The sequence below is a fragment of the Semicossyphus pulcher genome, unplaced genomic scaffold, assembly GCF_022749685.1.
Source record: "Semicossyphus pulcher isolate SPU_LCO1_2020_fin unplaced genomic scaffold, fSemPul1.0.p SCAF_9, whole genome shotgun sequence".
NCBI classification, from domain to species: domain Eukaryota; kingdom Metazoa; phylum Chordata; class Actinopteri; order Labriformes; family Labridae; genus Semicossyphus; species Semicossyphus pulcher.
In genome coordinates this window covers 14,705,613-14,724,868 of record NW_027211770.1, presented here as the reverse complement: position 1 = coordinate 14,724,868, position 19,256 = coordinate 14,705,613, and the positions used below count along the sequence as shown (strand labels likewise).

The window sequence follows — 19,256 nt, the reverse complement described above, 5'->3', positions numbered from 1 at the left end:
GGTGAGGAATGAAAAGTGTTTTTATTGGTGCCACTCAAAGAAGTGAACAGATCTACAACACATTTATTGTAACTCACGCTGAAGTTTACATTAACGAATTTCATGGCCGTCTATTCAATATTTGTTGGAATGTTTCAGTCTAATCCCGTGAAACCAACCAACACGGCTAAAAAAGAATAGTGCGACAGACATTTGTTTAACGTGGCCCATTCAGAGATACTTTAGGGATGCTATATGTTACATTCATTTTATAATTCAGACCAGTTCAAATAATTGTGATAGGTAAATGTAATCTCTCGCCAGCAAATAGGAGCGATTTTGGACCTAATGTTGTTGCTTTAACAGTTTTCCACTATTACAGTTTTTCAGGTATTTTGTGTCTTGCATTTGTTTGCTCCAGTGTTCATTTTGGCAACTATTTTAGATTTAGTCTTCCACTACTTAATGTTGTAGTGTATATGTTGTATTTCTAATAGCCTTTATTTTTATTTTGTCTCTTAACTTTTTTTATGGTTTGCTCGGTAAACAACAGATCCACTCCATTCATGGTAACCGTTTCATTACAGTTTGATATGTAACTTTGCTTATGGTGTGAGGAACATCTCTCTCAAGCTCAATCTAAGAGGCTCTTTCTTGAAGGCGTTTCATCTGAAAGGCTTCTTCAATTCATGAAGAAAAAGCCTGGAAAAGTGAAGAAGCTTGTCGGCAAAGACTAAACTTCTTCAAGATTTTAACCAAGCCCAGTTGCCTGTTAGATTAAACTTTGAATTACCATGACGTGTACTACGTGACAGTTTATGTGTGGGTGTGTGTGTGTGTTACTCCAGGCTGGTCCACTCTGGCCCTGATCGGGGGTCTCCTCACTCTGGCACGGAGCTCTTCTTTGCCACTCGGACCGGCACACGACTCGGCATCGAGACTCACCTCTTCCGGGCTGAGACCACCAAGGACCTGTCCCTGTGGACCAGACACATAGTCAACGGATGTCACGCCTCAGCTGAGATGATCAAAGAGGTCACAACGAGTGAGTACTGATACATGCAGCATATACATTCAGATTTAAGATGGATGAATACAGAGAAACAAACTCTGAGGCTTTAAACACACACAAACATGAAGCTTTGAATGGATGGAGTGAGCGTTACAGGTCAGTGTGCTGGAATCTTCTATGCTTCCTCAGACGTGTTCAGGCGTGCTGCAGCAAAACGCATCCAGAGAGATTTAAGAGGCTGCAAGGGGAACTACTGCCTGAGGTGTTGAAGCCTAAAATAAACTGAACCCAGTGCATAAAGCAAAATACACACATATACACTCCTGTATCTGCTCATACACCGAGAGAGAAGAGGGTTTGTGATAATTTGACAGCCATATGGAAGATGTGGACAAAGCACTTGCTATTTATAGAAAGGAATGCTATTCTTGTGTGTGTGTATGCACGTGTGTGTATGTGTGCGTGCTGTTTGGCATTGGGTTTTGGCCGTCCAGGGAATTCCAACAGATATCCCCTCCTCTCTCCCTCACTCTTTCTCTCCCTCTATTCCTCCCTCTTTCTCCCTGCACAAAATGTCCTGGGAACTGCTCGTCTCCCCTGGGTCCCCCTCCTCCCTCCATCTAAGATAACACCGAGCCAAATTAAGTTTCACTTCAAACGCCACTCATATATGAAACGGCGTGTATCCAGCAGCGAGCGATACACGACCCTAATAGTATATCCTGGTTGTTAGTGTTGTTTCCGCATCATTCATTGCCTCCAAACTCTTATTAAAACTCTGGTAAGTGGTGCCTGCAACCACTGATCCAGCTGTAAATGCTCCGCTGTGATTAGCACAGCGAGGCTTCATCCACGTCTGCAGTGCAATCGAGTTAAATTTAACACTCAGAGGTGTTTGATATAAATACGGTTTTGAAAGTCATGGTAGTTAGCGCAGAAATGTGACTGTTAGAAGGACATCTTTCTTAATCCCATGACAAAATTCTGTCTAGACTGAAACAAGCTGCTCAGAATCGACGTCCTGGAGCTGAAAACGTAGCACAGACAAAGTTAAAGGCCCTGCACTCCCATGGTACACCCACATACACTCACTTTTTGGGTGATTATAGATCTTCACAGGAAAGTGTGGGAGTGTGCAGACTGTGCTTAATTGACTGTTAGCTTTGTGACTATTAGCCCTCTGATCATTCTTACAGGAGTGGTTACCCTGTTCACTTTCAGCCTGAGCAGAGGTCTAATCAGTGAGGATAAGTCGAAACACCTGTGCAGGTGGGCGGGGCCTTTAAAATCCGCTGTTAACACAACACTGACTAAGACCTTTTTATTTGATACGGTGCACTTGTTAGCAAACAGTTTCTCATTTTTATATCCCGCAGATATGGAGCAACATTAGGCCATGTCTACACGTACACAGGTAGTTTTCAAAACTAAGTTTTTCCCTCCTTCATTTCCAAAAAAACCCCGTCCACACAAGCACGGTTTTTAAAATAATCCCTGTTCAAATGAAAACTCAAAAACACAACAGAAACGCTGTCATGAGAATGCCACACCAACAGGCGCCGATATAACCCGGTCATGCAAATGAAGAAGAAGAAAATCGCGGCCCGCCAAAAGTCTGAAAAAATCTATTGCTGGAAGACTACCTGGCAGGCTGTAAAAAGTCCTGTGAGCAAGGTCAGAAGCATCACTATTTTTGTCACTTCTGTCATTTTCAAGGAATGTCGCCTCATTTGTGACGCCTCACAGAGGAGATAACGGGGCACAGCCTGACGTCACGAGCCAAAAACGCCATTTGCCCCGTCTACACGTCGTGGAAAGTTTTTAAAAGTCTTCACCATGGCCGGAGTTTTACAAAAGATCTGGCAGAGGGAAATGTGAGGGCAGCATTTACCAGCCACAGAGCTACACTAACTTTCGCTAACTTTTGCTAACTTTCGCTAGCATTCGTTTATCTTTCTGTTTTTCTGGCCAGGTAGCGTATGTTGTTTGTTTTTTTGACCTTTGCCATAACAGCCACCTGCTGCGTCAGAAAACACTGATGAGGGCTAAACAGTTCAGTAACAGGCCGTAAAAACCCAACATTAAGCAGAAAGATGCTAAACAGATCCACAGAGCTTCGTAGACCACAAGTGACGCCACTCATATGTCGTTTTTTGATCCATTGTTGGTATAATACTACTATCAGCTCTGTGAGGCTGTATTAAGACACAGCATAACGTATAGGCCAAATTCTACCACATTCAGCTTCTCAGTTTAGTGTGTTAAAATGCTAATATTTGATAGTTTGCACTTAACACAAGCATGAATGAGGCCCGTGGGAGTTTAACAGATAGTCAGTAATCCAAATATTTCACATTGAAATTTTGACCTGACTTTAGGCTTAGGGAACAGTAGATGAAGGCTCATGGGTTTACCAAAGTGTTTGTACCAAATTAATAGCAATTAATCCAATATTTGTTGATACGTATCACTCAGAATGAAACTTGTGGTAGTACTAGAAGTCAGGGGGTCATCAAATGGGGATCATGAATGTCGGTACAAATTTAATGACAGTGATTCAAATAGTTTTTGAGGTAAGAGGTAAAAGTGCTAAAAATATCTATTACAGTAGCTTTAGTTTTGTAGTGTAATTCTTATGTAAGACACAGATCAGTGACATAGACCAGAAGAATGAGAAAAGATAAGAATAGGTTTGACTCTTTATCACTCGTCATTGTCTTTCTGTCTATAATGGATCCCATAACTTTCCTCAAACAGATTACTGTTAGCACCCGGCCCTCAGTGTCTTGTTATGGACGTAGAAAAGTAATTGACACTTCCCGAGTGGGAGTGTGATGGTGCATACAAAGTGCATTCACCCATTTATCAGCAGTTGCCACTTGAGGAGTTGTTCTCTGACCTTGTCAGCTTTTCATCTGTGTTACATTCTGATAAATCATTGTGATGTTTTATTCACTGTCAAGGCTCGTGATAAAGATTTGCAGTGAAGAGAGACCAGCTCTCAATCACTCACTGGGCAGCCGGCCATTCTTCGAGGGATTTTAAAGGGGAAAGTCATTTGTTCGGCTCCGAAATCAAATTTCACAGACACTTGGCCTGCTGTCGTTTTCTGTTATTATCAAGTCCAAGGTGACTTAAAAGTTTCTGAGGTTAAATTGATATTTTGAGCCATTAGCAGTCTAAGGCTGTGTGTCGTGAAGTCAAAGTGTCAGGCATTAAAACCGGCTCATCTCCTGGTCTTCTACTGCTTGTTTTACTTCACCGTCGTCTCAATCTGTCCATCAAGCATCAAGTTTAATGTATCTGAGTATAAATCCATCCTTTCCACTATTCTATTTTCCACATCAGGTTTTTGGTGTTGTTACACTCTTCGCTGAAAGTAAAGTGCCCTTAAAACCTCCAACAGACAAACATTTTCTGCTGGGGTAAATTAACTTGAGCGGTTAAATGCGGTTACTCGGTCGGCCATTTTTTTTGTTTTGAAAAAAGTCTTAATCTACCCAGAATTCAATGCACCATTGTCCTGCTTAAGATAAGTCAAGAACTAAACTGCTTTGTGAAACGGATGAATTTAGACGTAAATCTGACTATTTGTTATATCTAAGCCATAGTCAAGGTCTATCTTTGTGAAACAGCTTTTTTGAGCACTTGAAAGAAATAGTTAGAGAGAGATTTTAGTCTGATGAGAACATTGATAAGACTCTCACACTAAATATGATGCTACAGTCAGCTAGTGGTTACCTTAGTTTCACTACCTAAACTTTCCATAAAGACTGAAAGATTGAGGAAACGGCTCGACTTGTGCTCTCAAAGACACGCGACAATCTGCCTTTCAGCAACATTTACGTTCATTATGTAACAATTGAAGTCTCATTTTTGATCCGGAGAGACAAAGTGCAAAAACCTCAAATCAGTCGTGGTTGGGGTCATCGTCAGGATTTTATCGATACCATTATTCTTACTGATACAGCTTACCGATACCAATACTTATGGATACTACTCTACATTATTTGTTGCAAAAAATAAAGACATATCTTTATGAGGGTGTCTGATAATTTGCCTCTGGAAGGGGGGTTGTAACTGGGGTTAAAGGCTGTGGTCTTCTCCCTCCAGTAACATTTACAGTAAATGCAGTAACAGTAACAGTCATAAGCAATACAAAAATAGTTTTCTGGCTGTCATGGCAACTTAAAATTCACACTTAGGTGAGCTATCGCTTCCTAGCGTACCTAAACCAATTGGACTCCACTGTAGTGAAGTAAATCTTTTACAATAAGCTTGGCGACAGCTCTGTCACATTCTGCATTTTGTTCCTGTGTCATTTTCCTCATTTAGTGATGGAAAATGGGTTTAACTTTGGTGTCTGACTTCTGCTAACGTTACCCACTGCAGATAAAGCTGGGGCTGCTGCTTGACTGACGCTGTTTATGGATTAAGTAAGAACATAACTTAGAAGTGCTAATAACCAAAGCCAGCTAACAACAGTGACTGAATAACTACAGGCTTACTTATGAACCATGCATTTAAACTGAATTTTTAGTTTAGAGCCACCGTGACTAAGGCTGCACTGTGGACGCACTAGCAGTAACGTTAGCAATGGCATTAGCATTAGCCGCTTTGCTAAAGCAGTCAAACACACTGCACTGCTTCAGATTTATAGACTGTTGAACTTTTAAGTGTTTCATGAGGCTGCTGGTTTCACCCACTTAAGATGCAACTACCTTGTTACATAAATTGCACTAAGCACCTGAGTTAACTTTGGTAAAGTGAGCCCAAACTATCGAACGCTTTGCTCTGTCCGTCGCTGCCTGACGCTGGCGGCATATCTAGGGGACAGATGCCAGCTACGTTCAAATGAAACGATTGAATAAAAACCACATTAAATAAGACAAAATGTTAACACTAAATAACGATAGGAGCCATGTTTGTCCATGAGCTTATCGGTACTTTCAGTACTGACTAATTACATACCGGTACCAAACAATACTGGTTTTCGATCCCTAGTTGTGGTTTTACAATAATATCTATGATAAGCTTCATTAAACGGTTCAAAATCCCAAGAACAGCTACTAAATAAACCTTGTGTTGAAATATTTTTCCACCTGTTTTGGCGAATGTCAAGAATACATTTTGAACCACAGATTGAAAACATTATTTAATGACCAGCTGCAGATTTAACCATGTTATTCCCACTTCTTTCTTTCTTTCCTTTGCACACCCACAGCCTTCTCGTTCATACAGCCATCAGAGGTGACAGCTGTAAAACTGTCTTAAATAGCCTTGGAGGTCGACTGGGTTTCCTAATGAGCGGGTAAACAGCTTAATGACTTAAAAAAAACAATTCTACCTCAGTGGTTGCGCTAAATTAACACAGTAACCTGCTGTGACACTTGAAGTTTAGCACAGTGGGATGCAGATTTAAAATACGAAGCACTTTCTCTGCTGCTTAAGTCATTTACACGTTTAACACAAATCAAATTGATGTCTTAATAACCTTTTAGTGCTTTCAGTTGTTGAAACGGTAACAGAGTCAATGTGTCCCTCCTCTCTCACCGTCTCTCTGTCTCTCGGTCCTTCAGTCTTTCCCACTCACCGTCAGGCAGAGAGAAGGGCTTTTGTTTCATCCTGAAAAGCCCCTTTCTCTGCGTCAGTCTGCCTCTGTGTGTGTGTGTGTGTGTGTGTGTGTGTGTGTGTGTGTGCTCTGGTGGGAAACCCTGCTTGCCTCACAGATCAAGGCTCTCAGGTAGTGGAGTAGAGTTTCAGGTCTAATTTTCCCCTGGACGTAACAAAGACCCGGCACTTTTTGCCCCATTTACAACAGTGAGGCCATTAGGGAGACGTTTGCCCTGTCGCATTGTTTATACATCATTAGAAGGATATTACACGTTACGAGAGTCATTTCTCATCCTGAATCAGAGGTTCCAGATATATTACACCGTAATATATCGCCTCATTTCTCTATTTGATTCACTGTGTCCTTCTTATCAACATTACTCCCTGAAGTTTTAATCAACACACCTCTGTTGTTTTAGTGTTTCACGGTTCATACACAGAGGAGAAATGACTCTTATATATTGCTCCTGCTCCTGTCAGGAAGAAAGCACATAAAACTCACCCAACTTCATGGACTTCATCTTATCAATATGGTCTGAAGCCAACCTTTCCTCTGTGCGTTTCGCTGTCAAAAGACATTTCCGCACAAAATGAAGGGTTTGGCGAAACACGGTTAACATTTAAAAATAAGAGAGATGACCTAAACCTTCAGGGATACTGAATAAGCACTGCAAACACATTTGTCAATCCATGATATTCCTATTACAGTCCAATTTAAGAGGGATTTACTTCTCTTTCAGAACAATTTATCTGTGTTTGTCTGAGAAAGATCAGTCAGAGGCACTTTAAGAAACTGACCTTTTAAATAAATCAGTTATAGCGTGAGATTTTGTCTAAAAGGCTGTGCTGTTTGTGGGAGGTCTCAGAGAACCTGAGCAGCAACTGGTCTCGGCTTTTTGGGGTCAGATCAGAGGGGCTTTCTGTACTCGGCTTGTCACTGACTTTGAGCAAAGCCCTTCAGGAGAACTTCTTCTCTGCTGAAGCTTTTAATAGTCCAAGAAGTAGTCCCTTCAGCAGGCTTTAGTTGAATGCAGGTTGTACACAGTCCATGTGGAGAGCAAAAGATCCAGAACATTGTCCAAAGCATCACACTGCGTCCGCCGAATTGCCTTCTTCCCATAGTGCATCCTGGTGCAATGTCTTCCCCAGGTAAGGGACGCACACGCACCTGACCATCCACATGATGTAAAAGAAAAGGTGATTCTTCAGACCAGGACACCTTCTTCCATTGCTCTGTTGTCCAGTTCTGATGCTCGCATGCCCATTGTAGGCGCTTCGGGCGGAGGACAGGAGTCAGGGCACCTGGACCGGTCACATACGCAACAAACTGTGATGCTCTGTGTGTTCTGACACCTTCTATCAGAACCAGGATTAACTTTTTCAGCAGTTTGAGCTACAGTAGCTCTTCTGTTGGATCGGACCACACGGGCCATCCTTCGCTCCACACATGCATCAGTGAGCATTGGCTGCCCATGACCCTGTCATCGGTTCACTGGTTTTCCTTCCTTGGACCACTTTTGGTCGGTGCTGACCACTGCAGACTGGGAACACCCTACAAGAGCTGCAGTTTTGGAGATGTTCTGACCCAGTCACAATTTGGCCCATGTCAAAGGCACTCACATCCTTACGCTTTCCCCTTTTTCCTGCTTCCAACACATAAACTACTAGGACAAATGTCCACATGCTGCCTAACATATCCCACCCACTGACAGGCTCCACTGTAACAAGATAATCAATGTTATTCACTTCACCTGTTAGTGGTCATAATGTTATGGCTGATCGGTGTATGTTCACGTCATCTCTCCACTCTAAATCAATTCTCACATCTCAAGGTACCAGTCAGACTCTAAAAATTAACAAGCACAAGAAAAGGGAAAGTCTTGGCCCTGAATTTTTATATGGCTCATCTGAATAAACGCTGGCTACAGCAGAAGCCCCCTTAAAATCGACGGTCTCTCCCTCCCTTTATTGTCACCAGATGATTGCAGATAAGTTCCTAGATTGGCAAAACTACGACATGGTTGGACAGCACAATTTGTTCTGGTCAAGTGTTAATATTAAATGTCATTGTGAGAGCAAACATAAGGAGTACGAGGAGGTGGCAGAGAGAGCTGCAGCAGCAGACCTCACTTGGATGACGTACCAGCAGATTAATAGTGAAAGCAGCAGGTTTTAATGGCTGCAGTGTAAACCTGCATGAATATGATGGGACGTTCCCCGTCAGCTGGTTTTATAACAGCTGAGGACTTCAGTGCTCTGCTTCAACCAAAGCTAAGCTGCTTTTATCAGTTTGGAGGCTTAATGAATAAATCTGCAGGTCTATTTTATCAGTGCAGCTGCACTTGGGGCTGTGACTCACCTTTTATGGAGCATTGGTAATTGTGAATTGTATTGACAATGCTTTTGGTGAAAATTGGAGATGCTAAAGTCAATTAGCATGCATTTCTCTGACTTGATTAAACTGTTGTACAGAACAAATCATCCATCTGTTACTCTGCGCAGGGTAAATTAGACTCAGACGAATTGTTTGCAGATTGTGTTTGACCATCGTCTACTCTGTGTGTGTTACTGTGCACACATTTGCCAACCTTGGTTTCATAATCGCCTTTACATAAAGAGCCCAACAAGGAAGGGATTTAGGTGGGTACGGGGTGATTAATGGTGTTTGTCTGACAACGCGGTTAAACAGTCTGAGGATCGGCCCGTTGATCGTCGCACAAAAGAGACAGAATCATGCCACAGAGCAACAACATAAACATGCATGCAGACACATGCATAAGTATGAGACGACATACACTCATATATGCATCTCCATGGCTCTTTCACATTACCACACACACTCCTTCTTCCTCAGCAGCATGGAGGCATCACTCACCTTCTCACTCATTTGTACACACATGTAAACACACACTCCCCTTCCCTGCTCATGCTATACACACACACAACACACAACACACACGCATACATACATCCTCCACAGGCTGTCAGCAAACAATGGCGAGATAACAACTCTCCTCTCGCTCACTGTGTCACACAAACACGCCGCTCTGCAGATCAGCTGTCATCATGAGAGAGGAGCTTATGCTGTAAATGAAGTTTTCAAAAACGCAGCCTTCGTGTCTGCAGGGGGGGGCGGAGTGGGGGGGGACGACTGCTGTCAAGTAACTGAAAAATAGGACTAAATGCAGCTAGATCACACTGTGTGGGGATGAGACAGGTCTGTCATAAAAGAAAAGGAAAGTGATGCGTAAATTGGGAGAGTAGATAAAGACGGTGCGCTCCACTTTCAGCCAGACACACGCTGAGAGGGAGACGAGAGAGAGAGAGAAGGAAGGATGAGAAGCGTTGTGGAGGAGATAAATGACACCGTGCTTTCTGCGGGTTGGTCTCCACGTGAGGAGAGAAGTCTTTCAATATGGTAAATGCCTTAATGTACAATAAAAATGGTACGCATGAGCCACAACAGAGCCCTTTGATGATAACAAACAGGGAATCATATAAGCTGTACATAAGGAGAGCATACATCTATACTGCCGGTTAATTCAGTTAACCAGCTTAAACTAAGATTGGTCTAATGTAATTCAGTTGAGTTTTATGTATGATTACTTTACATGCTTGTGTCCCTTGAATAAGCCTAAAAAGAGACCGCCATTCAGTGTCACTGATCAGTTTGAAACAATGTAAATAAAAGCACTTTATAGAAACATCCAACCTCGTACCATAGCTCATACTGAATGGCCCTGCCAATACAAGCCAACACTTGGCACTTTAGTTATTACACAATAGAAATGATGTATCCTCCCTAAAAGTCAAGAGAAGAGGTTTGAAGTCCACAGTATGCAGGTGTACTGCTACCGTAGAGTAAATAAAAGAAATGGACGTAGCCACTGTGATGTCAAGTATTGCCACTTTGATATCTAGAATTTGGCATATGGCAGATACCATCTTGGTTTCTTGGGGAGCCATAGTGACTATATTTAGAGCAGAGGTTGGCAACACTAAGTTATCAAAGTTCAAGCTAGCTAATTAGCTGGTTAGATACAGTGTTTGCAGCAGAAGAGATTCTATTTATGGTGGTAGCTGACCAGAGTGGTTTATTTGTTGGATTAAAAGAGCTAAAATATTTGTGGCACATAGCCCGGGTAGGAGAATAAGTGTCTTTAAAGAAGATTTTCTCATTAATACAGCCAGTCATCCAACAATTCTGACTCCCATGAGCAGGCTCACAAAGAAAGAAAGAAAGAAAGAAAGAAAGAAAGAAAGAAAGAAAGAAAGAAAGAAAGAAAAATCCAGTCAGTGCCAACACATAGATAACACATTTCTAGGTTTTTCTAGCCATATGATATTTGCCACCTGTCACTCAACGTAGCCACACACCATAAGCCTGACCATAATTTTAACGGGTGTTTTATGTATAAAAAAGAGCAGCCGATGTACAGATGTCATGAATGGGGAAATGAGCTAAAGTTAGGAAAACATTTATTGTGCTGAGCTTCAAACATTTTTAAGTTTGTTATTTTAATATGGGGCCTAATGGGGGTCGACTCACTTTTGGAGTCAGCCTCAAGTGGCCGCTTAAGGAACTGCAGTCTTTGGGATAAATCCCTATAAATCTTTATGGTTGTGTTCAGCTTTAATCTCCCATTATCATGACTAACTCTATGACACATGAACCAGGATAATCATTGAAAATCAGAGTTGCACCTTAGCTTTGAACTTTTTTGTCATCCACACATTATGAAAACAGGAAAAACAGTTCGTCATCATTTTGTTAGCTTACAGTCTAAAATTTTAATGTTCTTTCTGCCTTCCAGGTTGTTTATTCCGGGGTCAGGAGTGCCGACTGGTGATTCACTACGAGCAGGGCTTCTCTGTGCAGGCAGACCCCACACTGGGAGACAGGGAGAACGGGGAGGAGAGAGGAGCACACACACCTACCAGGCATCAGGTGCTCCTCTCCTACCCTTACGAAAAACTAAAGATGTCATCAGACGACGGAGTTCGCATGCTCTTCCTCGACTTTGGAGGGAAGGAGGGGGAGATTGTGAGTATTTGGGTTTTTTTTAAAGTGTTATATTTTGACACGCACAAAATGAAACAAAGCAACACTTAAAAACAAAACAACTGCAAGTGGCTCCAGTTTTTCTGTGAGACAGTTTTGGGTCAGCTTCAACATCCTTTGATAGAAGAACTGTGATGAGAATCTTGTAGTCCACCAGTGTTAAACACACAGAAAGGAATCTGTATTGAAAACAATTATGGCACAGGACTGAAACTTTTCATTTCATCAAGTTAGGACAAATCTAAAAAGAAAAAAACTGATTTATTTAAATGTATGCGAACCTAACCCATGTAGGCTAACTCTTAACTACAACACAAGCTAGCTTTAGTTTAGAAGCTTTAGCTTTAGAAGTAGCAATGGCACCGTTAAGGTTATCATCCATCCATTATCTGTACCGCTTATCCTGTTCAGGGTCGCAGGAGGGGGCTGGAGCTGATCCCAGCTGTCATTGTGTGAGAGGCGGGGTACACCCTGGACTAATCACCAGTCAATCACATGGCCGACAATAGTGAGACAACCATTAACACTCACTCCTATGGGCAATGTAGAGTCACCAATTAACCTAACAAGCATGTCTTTGGACTGAAGGAGGAAGCTGGAGTACCCAGAGGGAGGCCCTCCCACGCACTTCCACACATTACCTCTGGGATGGTTTGATGTTATGATTGACATTTAGCATGGCTTGCTAGTGTATACCATTTTAATCCTAGCAAAGAGGACAAGACGCCAATTAACTGACAGGAAACTGGTATCTATAGTCTGTGGATTTTAAATTTCAAACATATCATGATGTAACCAGTTGGCTTCTGCATTGTGATTGGAATTAATGATTTGCGCCAAGAAACAGACTCCAGCTCCTCTCCCACGAGGGAATTATAAAAAATGGGCTGTTAACATTAAACATGGAAAAAAAACTACATACAAAACAAAGCATACCTGGTCAAGTAAAAGAAAAAGACTCCATGAAAACCTCTCAGCCTGCTCTAGCTCCTACACAGATAACATAACAAGACTAGGTCAAAACCTAGTATGTGGCTGACCGCATCAGGTCAATGTGCGCTTTTGTGGACAATGTGTTACAAGGACTGTTCTTATGAGGCCGATGACAACGTGTTTGAAAGCAGGTGCGTGCTGCGGACATAGGTGAGACAGCGGAGGAGCAGCCCCGCCTACTCCCCGAACAAAGTATCCAGAGCTCTATAGACAGAGAGTCGCGCCAGTGGAGGTCCAATATGCTCCGTGATCCGCCATTGCGATGTCGCGACTCTCTCTCTCTACAGCTGTGAACATACTGTAACTCACTCTCTCAGTCACATACAGACCCATGTGTGAGGCTGACTCCGGCAGTCAGCCAAAAATACGACACATAAGTAACTTGCTGTGCACGCAAGTAAGCTAGCTCACTGACTATTAAAATCACAATTTTACGAGACACTCAAGTTAAATCAACACATCATCAAGTAACTGCAGACAATCTAAGATGGTAGGGAATACAAATATACTCGAAGGAGTAGGATAAATGATGTGAGGGGGCGAAACGAATATAAAGAAACAACCACAGAAGAAGAAAAACAGACTTTATATTTTTATATTGTTACATAATGGAGGTCTGAGGTCCTCCTAGTCACACACAGACAACTGCCAGGTACATTTTGTGTAATTAAAAAAGGTCCAGGTTCAAATATGACTCTATTTCAATTTCTGTTTGAGCCTACACTCATTTTCACTTAGTCATATCGAATTTCAACTTAGGCTGAATTAAAATGTTCAGCAAGAAAGATGTTAACGGTGCTTTAAAGTTTTTGCTTTTCAAGTCATACTCATGGGAGAAAAAAACAACATCAGTATCAAACTTCTACTTCGCCGTGGTCATGTCAACTCACAGTTAATAGAACAAGTTCATACCCTTCTCTCAGGGGATTTCAGAAGGCCTTTGGGGAAATGAAGCAACACAAACATGAGCACAAGTATATGAGGCAGGCAGAACGAAAGTGCTACAGCAGAAAGTAAATCACAGCACTCCATCACAAAATACCTCCTGAAATAAAACAAACTTCACACATACGTAGGTCTTACCAGGTAAAGGCGTTCAATGGTGTGTTTTCTTTATAAATAGCCTGTCACTAACTGTAAGGCTTTTCATCAGTTAACACTGCGCACTTCATGAAAGTCCAGGTGGCTCATGTTTCAGAGGCCGACCGTAAAGAAATCAGTTGATATTTGTACCTGAAAACAACAAAGTACGAAGCCTGCCACTGTCACCAGCTTTGTTTGAGTCTTCTGTTAAAGTTTCAGTTTTTGGATCCTTTATAATAATACTGGTATGAATATTAATGTTGGTGTCAGGAGGATGAGCTCCAGCAGCTCTTTTATGACCTTCACTTGGCACTTAAACAAGTTGTTTTTACCCTGAAAAACAACATTGATGTTTCATCATTCATAAAGCCAGAGCACTGTGATTTACTGTATGCTGAAAATTAAACAAGAGTGAAAACTAAAATATTTACTCGCTCAGCTTATGGGATTTAAAATTTGGAAATTGAGTATGCCGCAACTGTCAGTATAAAACCACATACATCTCCGCATAAGAGTTCTGTCGGATAAACTCATATTCGACTGCTCAGATAACGCTGAAGGCAAATAAGCAAAGACTTTTGAGCTTTGATTCAAAACCCTCTGTTGGCTACCTCAGCAGAACAGATTTTAGTGTCTAACGTTCCCGAATCCCAACACAGTCCTAGTCAGGCTTTATAAAAATCCCAAGGCACCAGCGGAAGTGGCTGATGGCTCATTAGCTCAACATTTGAAAGTGGAATCAGCTGGGCTTTTTTTCAAAGTGTTGACTATACCGTCGTTAGTTGGCAGAGACTTTGCATGTCTAATTTTGTCACAGCAAACGACAGTTTATTTCCCCATAGAGAAAATATATTATAAAGCTCAGACCAAGCCAAACCATTGATTGTAGCTTTGGGAGCAAAAATTATGCTCAGACTTTTGCTCTGGTTGATCAGCAAGGCAAAGAAGGCTATGGGTGCTTCTCCTTACATTATTTTGCGCATCCTCGCGTCCGCTCTCTTCGATTGACTCAGAAATCCTTCCCCCTCCACCATGATGGAGGATCTCCCAAACTGGAAGATTCAATGCACCTGGAGGAGACGAGGAGAGAGGAGGCGATGATGATTGACATGGTGACGTGACATGATTGGTGTGGAGGTGCGGCATTTCGGCGAATGCCACAGACTCACTCTGTATTCACACAGTTTATTCTCTACAGAAAATATAACAGTTTAATGAGCCGTGATGGCAAAATATATTGACCCACATTACAACTACGTAACTAGATACAGGATAATTCATTATAAAGTGTTGTGGCATCACACAAAGCAGCAGTAGGCCTTTTGTTTTTTTATATATTATTTACTTTACAAAGAAATTAATGAAGTCGCAGCTCTGTGTTGGATTTTTGTGCAGACAATGTAAATATAACTAAATAAAAAAAGAATCAGTAATCATAATAACACTGATCTGTACATAAAGAAGATTTAAAGGGAAGAATAAATTAACAGAAGTGAGACCACTTATATTCGACCATGATAAACAATTTCCATATCGCAATGACTGAAGGTTTATTTTATATGTAAGACTTTACTATCTATCTATCCATCTATAAAAGATACTTCAGGGTACTTTCAGTAACATTCCTAACGACTTTCAGTAACATTCCTAACGATCAGTTTGACAGCTGATGCAGCTGAGCAGCACGTCATCAGTAAGATACGTCGCCTAACGGTGACGCTATTGACCCAAGGATGTCTCATATAGCACATTCTTCCTCTTTCAATTCCTCCCTGGCGGGAGCTAAGATGAGAGGAAACGACGCGAGTGTGGGACGCGATGAGACACATTAGTGGATTGAAAAGAACCCTATGAGTCTGGATGAGTCTATGAGTCTGTGCTAACAGCTCTCTGATGTACAGCGGTGCTTCATGCTGAACCCGAGAGTCGTCGTGCTAACATATTGATATTAAGCCTGCACAAAGGTTACCATTTTCACTATCATAGTTTAGCTTGTTAGTATGGTCTTATTTGCTAATTAGCACTTCAAATAAAGTACAACTTAGGCTGACACAAATGTCCTGTTTTTGTCAGTATCTGGTCCTAAACTAAGTACTGCCAAATTGAATTTTGGATGGATGATAGTGGGGCTACGCACTAATTGTTGTCAGGTTTTCAAAAACACTGAAAATCCGTAGAGGAGCTACACCTGTCTCTTGTCTTTGGGTTTGTTTTACAAATCCAAAGTGTTACTGGCCTAGCCTTCCCCTTTAAGAAAAAACCATTGTGGGTAACAAGTGCATGGAGCAAAGTCTGGCAAGGTTTTTATGGGAAGTGAGTCTCTCCTGCGTGTGAGTTAGGAAGAGGAGGATGTACGGCGGACATAGTGAAGCGCTTGTTTTCCAGGTGTTGTTTAGTTACAGTAGTCAGGAGAAAGTGTCCAGATGAGCTCGGGCTCAGGTGCAGAGGTGGTTAAGAAAGGGCCAGCTTAAGTTAATAAGTGAATAAAGCATAATTTTTATGCAACATTATCACAATGTCTGTTTCTTCACTAGGCTACTATGTATCTAGTAAGTAGCTAAGAGCTAGGCTAAAGCTAACTGAATCAGCCTTAAAAAAACAGCTGTCTAATAACTTCAGTTTGGACAACAGAAGCAGGTGAGGAAAGATATTATTCTGTGTTTAAATCATGTTTCGTCACCTTGCTAATTTTTCCGAAACATTTAGAAGATTATTAACGTTTCCATTACAGCAAAAACTTTAAAGGCTTTTAGTTATAGCTTTTTTAAACTGCTACATTCAAGAAAAATACAAAGTAACTTACAAAATTCTGTCTCAGACTGGAAACTCAAAACCCGCTCGACAAAAGTATTTAGATAATTAACTGTGCAACAACTTGTTCACAGGGGCAGTCTTAGATGTAAGCGCTGGATAAAGTGTACAGACATGAAAATGAAAATTAAGACAATTCACCCTGAGGGGTCATGAATACCAAGAACAAATCAATGGCCAATAGTTGTGGAGACATTTCATTTGACATCAACCAGCTGATGAAGGGAGATCATTAAAGTGCTTAGCTCTGTCTTCTGAGGATCATACATGTCTGAACAATGTCTGATTAATAGACTGCCAATATTAATTCCCCAGCACAAGCCAGGCTAAGACGCTGCCTTCATGTATCCCGACTGCAGATGTTTGTGGATCACTAATGGTGTGCAGGTCGACTCATATTTCATTGCACTAAGTTTGCTGAACATGAGGTAGCTTTTAAAACTTCCTCCGTGTTGAATTTGACAAACTAAACAGGAGTTTAAGTGTGGATTTGTAGGTTAAATCTCCCAGTAGGCCTCAGGAACAGGATATGAGTCATAGCTCTGGTGAAATCGCTGGCTGTTGATTCAGGCCATGAACAGAGCTTTCTTCACAGTGATCTGGTGTTTGTGTGCGTACAGTGCTTGGCTCCAGCTAGGGCTGTCTAATCCTTGCCTCATGGGGAACTGTGTTGACTGTGTAGTTAGGTCTGAATTATATTTTATGGCATTATGTTCTTTACAAACTCTTTTTTTTTCTTCCCCAGCCTCTTCCTCTCTCTGTCATCCAAAATTATTTTCTTTCTACTGTCGTTATCTTTAATCATTTTCTCTCCTCTCTTCCTCGAGCGTGTTTTGCTTTATTATGTCTTGTACTACTTTTTAACTCTGTTGTTTTCCCTTCCTCCTCCAGCAACTGGACCTCCACTCGTGTCCGAAGCCGATCGTCTTCATCCTCCACTCCTTCCTCTCTGCTAAGATCTCCCGCCTGGGTCTGGTGGCTTGACCTTTATAAAGGGACATTTTGTCTCCTTTGAAAACAGAAATGAACCTTGTGTATCCACCTCTCTGCAGCCCGCATGCAGTACTCCTCGTCAAACTCCTTCAGTTGGGGACCCAAGCTGAGTGAATGTAGCCTCTATCTGGAAATTGACCTTTTTTGGGGTCTTTAACAGTTACAGAAACACTGGAGAAGCCGATCTAGATTGACAAAGACAGATTTCTGTGGCTGAATGGACTGAAGTGTTGACTGAAGAACCACAGAAGGAAACAAAGACTGGACCAGAAGCAGAAGGTGAAGGTGTATACAGGCAGAAAGGAGCAGACTGTCACGTCTAGGATTGGAAGGACTGGACTTGTGCAGCACTGTTGAGATGAATTCACTTTTAATTCAATCAAAATGTAATGGCACACTGCCTTCCATTTACCCATTATATAATTTATTCACCATTACTTCTGAAAGGACATTCTGTATCTCACTGGGTCATTCTTTACCACAAACACTTGACACACTGTGGAAAAACTTTATGCATTTGTCTTTGTTAACGTCCCCTGAAATGTCTCGTTAGCCTCGTCAGCGCTCATCGACGGAGCGTGAGGGCACAGTCGCCTGAAAGGTTTCCCAAAATGTGACAGCTGACCCAAATTCAAAGTGTCACAGTATTCCTGGTATTCAGGTTTTAATGATGACTCGTCTGGTGGTTAAAGTATTTCAGTGTTTGACTGATTTGACAGTGATCTGAATTCAGTTCTAAGGTCTTAAAATATCATTTAGAAATGACTTATGATACGCTGAAACATACAGATTTTTCAATCAAATTAAAATTTTGAACCATTAAATTTAGGTAATATTTATAATACATTATCACATTGTGACTATTTAGTTTGAAACAACAGTTAGATCTTTTAGGGAAATACGCCTTTTCACTTTCCTTGCAGATGGTCAGAAGAATGTCTGTAAGGGGTTGGTTAGCGTTAGCGTAGCTTAATGACAAATTGCAACAGGGGGAAACCGCTAACCTGGCTCTGACCAAGAGTAAAAAAACACACCTTTGAGCCCCACTACAGCTCACTAATAAACCTTTCATATCTCCTGTGTAATCTGTACACATTAAACAGCACAACACATTAATCTGCCACACTTAAAACCAAGCATCGACATTTCTACACCTCGTGCAGATTAAACAAATGAGTATTAACGTGTTAATTAGTGAGCTTTAAAGTGCTTAAAGGTCCATTTAATAACCTTTGGATCCAGGTTAGCCGTTTTTCTGTTTCAAGTGTTTATGCTAGCAGCTACTGGCTATTTACCATATTCACACAGCAGCCATATTCCTTTGTCACGCTCAGGGTGGGAGGCTCAAATCCTGTTATAATGAGGTGCTGCTGTGTTCCAGGTTATAAGTCGTATAAATGAGAGGTACATGATGTTCTTTATTATTTAACCACTTCTCAAAAAATGGGCAACTGAAAGGCAATTGAAAATCTTGAGGAAAATCGAACCCATTAGCTACCTTGACAACAGCTAATGCTAACATTCAAGCCCTAGATTACATAGATTATGTTAGCTGTAAGTACGTTCACTAGTTATTTGTTCCAAGTTAACGTTATGTTAGCTAGGACTTTAAGCCTTTCCTATTGTATTGCGTAAAACAACAAAATGCTTATATGAGCTTTCAACCACGTCAAAGGTAACTGTAATATTATCTGGTAGGTAGCTCGATGC

At 41.4% G+C, this 19,256-nt stretch overlaps 1 protein-coding gene across 1 annotated transcript in view; it reads left to right on the top strand.

Moving 5' to 3' along the window:
• sntb1 (syntrophin, basic 1) overlaps positions 1-19,028 on the top strand; it is a 44,828-nt gene extending 25,800 nt beyond the window's left edge. Inside the window, exons 6-8 of the mRNA XM_069656223.1 lie at positions 828-1,024; positions 11,419-11,648; positions 17,445-19,028. Of these exons, the coding sequence (XP_069512324.1) occupies positions 828-1,024; positions 11,419-11,648; positions 17,445-17,537 (520 nt within the window). The 3' untranslated portion in view covers positions 17,538-19,028. The remainder of the gene's footprint in view (positions 1-827; positions 1,025-11,418; positions 11,649-17,444) is intronic.
• The last annotated feature ends 228 nt before the right edge of the window (positions 19,029-19,256 follow it).